The following is a 9900-nucleotide window of genomic DNA, read 5'->3' on the forward strand; positions in this document are numbered from 1 at the left end:
GCGTCTCTTGTTATAAAACATTGATGTTTTAGTTGTATGATCATTTCTAAACGACGGAAGGCGAATTCTATCGTAAAAGATAGGCATACTTATCAGAACATCTCCGAGGGAATGTTTCTCAGTTTTTAAGAACTCTTCAACACTACTGTATTTCTAAATTGAGAGCGCTATTTGTTGAGTTTTCTGCCATTTTTGGAACAATGTCACCGCAATTTTTATATAGCAATCGGGACAGGCCTGTTCTGTTTAGAGTTTTCTTTTAAGGACCAACAAATAAGTAGCGTTGGTTAATCTATTGGAAGGGAACAGTTACTTAATGGAACTAGTATCTTTCATTTGTTTGATAACTTTTGTGTTTAAGTCCTGGGACGCTCTCCTACTATGTGCTGGTCCTGTTCCAGGATTCCAGTCATACTGCAGCGTGGGTTAGGCGTCCGCATATGTGCCTCGTTCTTGGTGCGTCACCCAAGAAGGAAGCACATGTTATTTCTATTTTGCTCACTTTGTGCTACTTGGAGCCATCAATTGCTTTCTCAGTATTTTACGACATCATCGGCTTCAAAGTTGTTGCAAAATCGTTGTCTTTCAGCTTTACGTTTTTTTACCGTACAATACAATACATACTTAATTGACCGCTCTCCGGTGGGGCTTTTCAGGGCCAATGAAACACAACCAAACGACGGAACAGAACAACAACTGTTAAGAATCCCAACTGGCCGGAGGCAAACCAGTTGGCTATTTACACTTTACAAGTACAGCTGGGAAGTTGAACCAGGGATTACCAGGATCAAATTCAACGAGTGGTCAGAGTGGGTCTTGAGCCCGCGATCTCCAGATTTCAAGGCAAGCGCCCTAACCACTGGGCCACACTGCGTCCGTATTGTGACCGATCAGAACCGGTTATTTTGATAGGTTTCTATTCTGAAGATAATGTTCGACGATTATTACTCGGGATTTCCAGGGGAAATTCTCGAAGTTAAATTTGATCTTTTCTTTTTCGCGCTCAGTCACAAAGCGCAAACACAAAGTTAACCAAGGCGAATTCTTGTACAGCGCATGCGCGAAGTCTAAGCCAACCAGCAAAAGTGGCGTTGAGCAAAAGTGGCATCGTTGAAAGTAAGCACGAATATGGCGTCTTACGCTCAAACCACATGCATACAAAAATGCACACACCGTTCGCGATATACCCACACTAAAAGATATCGAGCGTTTTTGGAATGGGTCGGTCCGCGAACTTTTCAAGAGATATCACTTAACGAGCGGGTATAATCTGCTGAGGTGACACAGTTTTTTTTCAATGCGTTTATTGATGAAAGACTACGATGATGTAACCGTGCTCTGACCACGATACGATGATATTGCAATTCAAAATGATGTACGAAGGCGGATAAGAGGATCAAACATTAAACAAGAAACGATTATTAATACACACGAATGGACTGAAAGAAAACTCCTTAAAACGATACACAAAATTTTACTTACATTTTTGCGCCGAAACTCAGTAAAAAGAGAAACGCACTTGCGTCGTGCAAGAAGGTTCCAGGTAGCCCAAACAACAAAAATAGAAATAACCAAAATACACCCAAGTTTAGGCGTAATACAGTTCAAGCTCAACAAATACAAGGTCCTGTTGGATTATTCCACTTGCTTCGATCCTGGTTATTCCGTATATCGCAAATTCCTCATCATACAGTAATTTATTGTCCTCACAGGATCTGTACTGCATTTTTCACCAGGTACAACCTTCAGCAACGGAGGGAAATTTACGCACTTAAGGAGGTACTGGAAGGAGTGTTTTAAAAATTATTCGGCTAATGGAAGCCAGTCTTGGCAATTTAATTAATTTGTGATCATTAGACTATAAAGATTTCAGAACACCCTTCCAACGACAAGGGCCAGAAAAAATATAACAAACGATATTCAAACCCGAACACAACTCTTACTGGCTTCTATTCTGAGTACAATGATACACGGTTATTTTTCTTAAGAACGGTGCTTAATATTGTTATTGCGCATACGTTCTGCGCATCTCGAGATACTCGAGATTCCTATCGGTGATACTCACTAATTAGTTCTATCCCGTAAATTGCAAATAACCCATCATATAATTCAGTCTCACTTAAATGTCCTTACAGGATCTGTTCTTCATTTTTCAGCAGGTGGCCTTGCAAGATACGAAGGAAAATTACCTAACAAGTAGTACTGAAGGGATTTTTATGATAAAGGTTAGGCTAAACACGGGTTGTTCGGTTAAAGCGGATCAACACGGCCGAAATCGAAAATTCATCATCGCAAATCCTAAGTTTCTATCTACTTAGACCATATCCATCATAAATGGCGGCTAAGTAATTATTCTTTTGTCTTTATGTTAATCGTCCTCACTAGCCTCGTTAGCGCGAACAAAATTCAAAAGAATTTTTGCTCCAAAGTGAGGCTAGTGAGGTTGATTAGCACAAAGACAAAAGAATAATGTCTTGGTCGCCATTTATGAATACGGTTTTTTTATTTATGATTTGTCCTTCCCGGGTGTTCACGAAAGCTATCTTCTGGACAATCCAGTTGAGATTTGGGGCTCTGTCTTGTCACATTAATTTTCTATTAGTAGAGTGAAGAGGGAGGGGTCGGGGGTCGGAGTGAGTTTCTTATGTTCAATTTTTTTTGTACGAGAATTATGTATTGCCTCAAAAATAGCCTTTCAAGACACTGATAAAAAGCATACAATAAAACAATAAACAACAAACGAACTTCAAAATATTGCTTAAGGTGGCTCGAGCCAGTTTCACCACTTTAAGAGATATTCTTATTGGAAGGGTTACTTACGACTACAACACTGTATCACTTAGCATCAATGTTGTGGTACCATATGAAACACCTGAATTATTGCTTAACAAAATGCTCCCACTATTGTGACGGAATAGGTTACCATGGCAACTTGAAAGCTCTCCAAAAACACCCTATATTTCGTCTTTAGTTGTCTATATCTCAAAAATTCTTGAGGTAGCCCTGAAGAGGAGGTGCTGTGCGTGCGGCACGCATTTAAGTTCATATTTGTGCGGTACTGTGCGTAACAACGAGGTTTTAATTAATAGCGAGCTTGAACACGCGCGTTTTTGGGACGCGGACGGCAACCGGGAGAGAACATTTCGCGTGCCAGGACAGTGGTGTCTCACAGATTTTATACAACAACAACATATTTATTTCTTGAATTTCTAAATTATTTACAGGTGGACGGGTCCACAGGTAGCTATTAGGGAGTTTAAGCACGTGACGTTTTTGAGCCGCGGATGGCAACCGGAAAAATTAATAGGGAAAACAGCTCACTTCCGGTTGCCGTCCGCGTCTCAAAAACGCGCGTGCTTAAGCTCCCTGACAACGACAACGTGGCAATGCAATGACAACGTGGGCCTACACATGTGAACCTTCCATTCTATGTTTTTACTCTGAAACCGCTCGTGCCAATGTAGTTTTCTGACGAGGGGCTAACGCTCGGGATTACCGAGACAGACTTACAATTGTGCAAAGTTATTTCCCTAAAACTTTTAAACCGTGTACTTTTTATGTAATGAATGTTTTTTTTTTTTCGCCCTTTAGGGTTAAAGCTATCAGGCAGATGAAACAGAGGAAAATCGGTCACCTGCAAGTAAAACGTCACAATTTTAATGACTGTGATTAACATTAATGTTCCCAACCAATGACAACAAGTGTAACAAACAACAATTTGTAGGGTAATGAGGTAGGAGATGAAGCAGTCCGTTAGCAGGTCATGAAAAGGCAGGTTAACTACGTTGCCCGGCAAGGACAGGTCGTGGTCCTCTCCAAGGGATTACAATCCCCAAGGCCATGACAACATGTTGGCAATGTGACGTTACAATCCTCTCCAGAGGGTTACAATCCCTCACATGAGAAGTCCTTATCCTCTCTGTGGTTGCGCCCCCTGGTTTCTATGGTAACCGTAAGGGTTGTTCAATGCACCCAATCTGAGTCTCATGGTGGCGGGTGGGCTCGATCCGATCGATTTGTGTGTACCTGTCGGTCCGAGTCGATCCGACTCGACCCGACTGGGATTCGTCTCTCCAAAAGTCGGTCCGTCTTACGGGAAGTCGGTTTGTGAGAGACTAAAGCTGGTGACACGCGGCACAACATCGTGACAATGGTGTGACTTGTTGAATGGCTATGAAGACATTCAACTTTTGTCGAACGCGAATTAAGAATTCTTTCCATTTTTGGCGGCAAATTTGGAAATGGCGGATGACGAAAGGTTCTTGTCATTGTGTGCTGCAAGCCTTGTTGGCCTTGGTTCCATTCAAATTGAGATGAATCTTCACCATCACATGCTGCGGTCGCCATATTTAGCCTTCCAAATCAAGTGAACGCGAGACTGGAAAACAATTGGTTAGCGCTATTCAATAAGAAGCAACTTGTTGAACGGAGTAGAACTCCTCTCTATTTCGTTCAACAACATGCAACATGTTGAACGCTCTATTTCAACATTCAACACTGCATAACACACTGTTCAAGATTTACTGTTTGCCAAAAAGAAGAAAGTAAGAAATGGGATGTAATTTTCATGGATGGTATCATACTGTTTCCGTACTTGGGGTTGCTTTTCATCGATTCAAATTTGGATAGCATAATCGATTGGATTTTGCTGTTCTTGAGTCTTATGGTTCTCAGTAAGTAAAGTAAAACTAGTTGCTCAGGAAAGTTAATTGCACTGTTTGTAACCATTGAGCAAATTTTGGCAAAGCATTTGTATTGTAAGAACACTACCTTCACAGTAACTATAGGAATGTCTAGTGCCGTAATTATTGTCACGGTAGTTTGTTGGGTTTATAAGCGGACTGGTGTACAGTTAATATCAGTCTAGCAATAATTGCGCTAATCTGGCAAAGTGAGCAATGGTTTATTAAAGAATTAAGTATATAAGACTTCACGTTTTGAAATCAATATAGTGCCCATGGGTTTCTAACATTTAACGCTGAACTGTTGAAACCTTTGGTATCATACCAGAGACAACATCCGGAAACAGAAAAGAAAAGCTCTCCACTTTGCTTACGAAAATGCTATCACTTTCTGGCCTCTGCCGCTTGAAACTGACAACGTCCTCCCCTTCGCAACATATACGTACCGCTTTACTAGGGAAGTCAACATTGATAACTTAGACAAGCTTTTTCGCACAAACTGGAGAACAGGAAAAATAACGAAATAGTCGCATGCAGTCGTCGAGAAACGTGGCCGTTCATAGGCATTAGAAACTCATGACCTTGAAGAGTTTAACTCTGTTTCAGAGCTGGGGTTTTTTGAGTTTGAAAATTTCCTAATTTGAATGTAACGTAGCTCGTGTATTTTCCCGCACGTTCAACTTCGATCTAAGTTTTGACCATATTTGGGCATAAAATTGGTGTCCTAAAAGCCTTAGCTTTATTCCAAGGAGAAGAGTTGAAAGTTACACGCCTCAAGGTCGTGTGCATCTGTAGGCACACAATGACACCTCTTGGGGCCAGTTATTTCGAATACTAGTCTGGGGCCAGTAGTATCGAATACTGCAAGTAGTTTCGTTCTTAGGTATAATTCCATTCTCGCAGACCCAGAGAGCAGAGCCTCTCTAAAACTCGTCAGAGGACGAACAAGTCTTTTAAGTCGCCATAGCTCAAGTTTCTGGGCTGGTCACATATTTATGACAAGGCGAAGGTCAAAATCGAGCCTTCAGCGCGAAAATCAATATGGCGTCTAGGAGTGCAATCGAGAGTCTCTGAAACGTCTCCAAGGAACGGCTTGCGCATACTCAATAAAGACTTAACTCGATTTCTGCAGAGTCCTTTCTTTCTCGTCGAGTTAAGAAAGGCTATGCTGGCAGGGTGGTTCTCGCAGGGCTTTAAAAACAACCGAAGTTCCAGTTATCTTGTCTCTTGCGACTTAACTTTCAGTAAGAAGAATCGGCGTTCCTGAAACGAGTCAACAAAATGGTTCAGGTTCGGTCATTTGCGTGTGCGAACAAAAAGAATCGCTGTCGTAAACACAGCGTGGGTCAAACCGACCTGGCTGACACAGAAACTCTCATTGTCCTGTGCATGGTTTAACGAGGAGGGTTTATATATCAATACTTTCTCTTTGGTCTGTCCTGACTTCCGGTGACGGGTCGAGTCCAATCGAGTCGATTGATGGTTTGTATCTGACATCACGGCGGCCATTTTGGATGGCAAGAACAACAACCTTTGTCCCCGCTGGGAATTAAACTTTATTATTAGACAAATTCTGCGAAAAGAAATTGTATAGGTGGTTTTCACCTGACGTCACAGCAGCTATGTTGGTGCACAGAACAATAGAGAATAAAGTCTTTTGGGAATTTGACTCTGTTATTATGCAAAACATTAGCCATAATTTGCTATTGTTTTGTGCACGAACATGGCCGTCTTATCACGTGATTGAAAACCATCTATTGTATTGCCATCCAACATGGCCGCCTTATCACGTGGTTGTAAACCAAGAATGCGTGTTATCTTTGTCACTTGCAACCTGACTTCCGGTGAGACGGATCAACGAACGTAAAAACGGGTCGAGTCGACCCGACTCGCATGGTACAGAAATTATCATGTTCGTGTGCCTGCTTTAAGAACGGGAAAGTTTGTGTTTCGTGCGATCTGACACGACCCGTATTAGCCAAGACGGGTCAACTCGACCCGAGTTAGAGGATCCGACTCAGATTGGGTGTATTGGACATGAATGGTTACCGTGCTCGAAAGGCACGTGACCCGGGGGGCCTAGTACCGTGAGTCTATGGGGCAAAGATTAAAGGGGACCTGTGAGGAGCGCTTCATTCCCACCCCTAGTTTATTTCACATGATTGACTAAATCATTATTATACAATGCGCAAAAGGGGATTTAACCCTTGATATTAGAAATCCAATGTCAATGACATGCCAACACTGTATGAGTCCATGTTAAAATAGCTCCTTAACTGTAACTGTAACAAATATTATCTGGTGAACCGTTAACAACGTAATTAGAGGCTTGACAGGTAAGCCTTCAGCTCCCATACTGAAATGGTCTTAAAGTAACACTTCCTTACGACAACAAGACACTATCTGAGCAAAGGGTGTGAAAAGACCGCAAACTGAACGGAGAAGGGTCTTAGAGCGACTTTCATATGACCTTGAAAAATAAACGTAAAAACAGAATGTAAACAAGAATGCAAAACGTTTAACTGGCTTATCGAACAAAAACAAACGAGCGCGAATTTTCATTGGCTTGGCGAACGCGGATGCAAAAACGTCATCTCTCCATGGAACTTTCTGGAAAGCGATCGGCATTTCGCTTTGACGTCATTTGATTTATGCAGTAATGTGATTGGACAATCGAACTGTTTCCTTGGCGGGAATAATGAGAAGCTTTGTTTTGATCTTGCCAAACATTGATCCGTGAAACAAATTGCGAACACTTTTTCAAGGACATACGAAAGGCGCTCTATCACGCTGAAACCGGAAAACTCTTGTAAGGTGTGAAAAGAAGTGCACAGAGGCAAAGCAAGGGGAATGTCTAATCAGGCCTGGGAGCCGAAGGTAAACCACAAATAGTTTACAACTAACTAATTGCCCATAACATGACCTGGGATGCAATATGTCAAAAACGAGTGTGACTGTTGCACTGGGGATGAAAAGAGGTCGGGAAGGGGGAGAATTTCAGTGTAGATGCTTCTGAGCTGAAGTGTTTTAAGGACCGAACTGGAATAACACAGTAGCAAATGTTAGGGACTTTTGCCTACCAGTCGTTAAACATGTAGCGCATAGAATGTGATTTGATAATAAGGTGCATGGCGTGACGTTCACGTGAGTGAAGGTCGCTCTGTAACAGATAACGGACACTAGGCTTGGTCCAATAGACAACTTCGACGATACGGCGGCCATTTTGAATGATATTGATAGCTATTATAGAATACCCAGAGAGCAAATACATATTAATTGTGCTCCCCTGATCATCTCATAATATACTTTCTTTTAACAATAGGAATCAAAATGGCCGCCATATCTTCGAAGTAGTCTATTGCATATCCCTTGCAGAGGTCATGATTGTCACCTTAACTTTAATTTATTTATAAATAAGGTTTATAAACTGACTTAAACGATAATTGGCCGAAGCGGAAAATACCATTATACTGTTTGTTTGTCCACCCAAATTTTGCATAAGCATTTTTTTTCCTTTCCCTCGGGACCTTTGTAATTATGGTATTTTCCGCTTCGCCCAATTGTGGTAACATAAATAAAGCATATGTTTGTAGAATTAGCCATTCCGGCAAGATTTCCGCACAGGTCCCTATGACATTTTTGTTTTATGAAAACAATAGCGATGAAGACGTCGTTTGGGACTGCGGCGCTTCTTATATATTTTTTGGCTGAAGTCCCAGGCACTGAAACGGCTCCAACATCCGTTCGATTTTGTTAAACAGCGATGTTAAAAACCATTCGTTCCCCCCCCTCCCCTCCCTCCTCCCCATTTCAACCGTGTTGAAACATGTTGAATCGAAGTTGAATGGATATTGAATAAGTTTAAAAGCGTCTAAACGTTGCGTCGACAACCATTCAACATTCTATTGCTATCGCGATTGTTGAATAAAGATAAAGCCATTTGCCCTCCTCTTTCAACATTGTTGGGTATGCGCGTGCGCACTAGTCCGTCTCTCAATGAAGTATCCATGTCCGTATCCATAGCAACAACCGCGGCTGCAGCCTGGGACTGAATACTAGGCCTCTGGTGAAGCTTTGTTGAATTATATGTTGATGACGTGTTGAAACCGATTGACCGTCCCAGCAGTAAACATCGCTCAATAAAATCGTACGGATTGTTGAAGCAAATGTTGAAGTCCTTTCCCCGGGTGTTAAGTCATATTGATTTAAAAAAACCGGTCGATTTTGCGACTGAAATAGGCATTCTTCGTTGCTAAAGTAAGAGAAAAAATTGGAGTTTTAAGTCAACTTTGTAGGGATCAGACTCCCAAACAAACAAACAAAATAAAGGTAATCAAAAATCATATGCCTACCTCCTCTTTTTTCCCGTAGACTTGCCATTCTTTCTGTTTGCGAATTCACGGATGCACCGCAAAGTGTCTGTTTTCTTTCTTTCCTGTATTAAGCACGGCCATTTTCAGGGTCACGAACGGTGCATACAGTGGGGTTTTGCGTTTTATCGCACATTGTAGAGATCAGCAATATACCCAATGGTGTCTCCAAATGACTCTCTTTTGTATTGCCAACGCCACAACCACTCCTATAGGTAGCTTTCAAACAGATCATTGGTTTTCCTTACAATCCGGCAAACCAATCAAAACTCGAAGTAATTATACGTAGCCGACACAAAGCGCGGGAAAATATGCACGCGCGAGCCACGATTGGTTTTGGTTTCACTTCTGATTGGTTGAAAAAGTGGCGCGATGACTTTGAACCAATCACTGAGTGACGTAATGCAAAAGCAATGCAATTCGCTCATTACTTTCGACACTCAATTGAAAACCGCTCTATGACGGTCGATTTGATTTAATTTGACTTGATTCCTGTACAATGTCCCCAGTTAGTGCCTTAGCAGCGCTAAATACACTTGACACTTGAATGAAGTTAAAAGAAACAAACAGAAGGCGTCTCAAGTCATGAAAGTTGATTCCGTTTTTCTTGTTTGATTACCCTGCAAACCTACGGCCAGCTTTTCACTCACAAAAAAAAAAGAATCGTAGTTTCTGTAACCCTTAGTTTACGGTCAACTTGTACTACAATACTTTACTCCCAACTTGTACTACAATAATCATTTTGTTTCAAAGTCAATAGGCTACACGGAAATGACCTTCCCTGGTGTAACTTTACTTAAAGTGCTATGTATTCCAATATTTCGGTACCATCTGAACGCAGTAACCCT

The 9900-nt window shown here is 41.6% G+C and overlaps 1 protein-coding gene and 1 long non-coding RNA gene across 3 annotated transcripts in view; one reads left to right on the forward strand and one right to left on the reverse strand.

The window, feature by feature from the left end:
* Positions 1 to 4928, forward strand: part of LOC138027198 (uncharacterized) — a 39972-nt gene extending 35044 nt beyond the window's left edge. Inside the window, exons 16-18 of one of the 2 annotated variants that reach the window (XM_068874740.1) lie at positions 1737 to 1779; positions 2160 to 2225; positions 3592 to 4928. In XM_068874740.1, the coding sequence (XP_068730841.1) occupies positions 1737 to 1779; positions 2160 to 2225; positions 3592 to 3597 (115 nt within the window). In that variant the 3' untranslated portion in view covers positions 3598 to 4928. Of the gene's footprint in view, positions 1 to 1736; positions 1780 to 2156; positions 2226 to 3591 lie in introns of both variants that reach the window. The other variant, XM_068874739.1, reaches the window with a different exon arrangement.
* Positions 4251 to 9900, reverse strand: part of LOC138027207 (uncharacterized) — a 107779-nt gene continuing 102129 nt past the window's right edge. Inside the window, exon 2 of the long non-coding RNA XR_011127425.1 lies at positions 4251 to 6121. This is a non-coding gene — a long non-coding RNA (uncharacterized lncRNA). The remainder of the gene's footprint in view (positions 6122 to 9900) is intronic.

Source organism: Montipora capricornis, chromosome 12 (genome assembly GCF_036669925.1).
Source record: "Montipora capricornis isolate CH-2021 chromosome 12, ASM3666992v2, whole genome shotgun sequence".
Lineage (NCBI taxonomy): Eukaryota > Metazoa > Cnidaria > Anthozoa > Scleractinia > Acroporidae > Montipora > Montipora capricornis.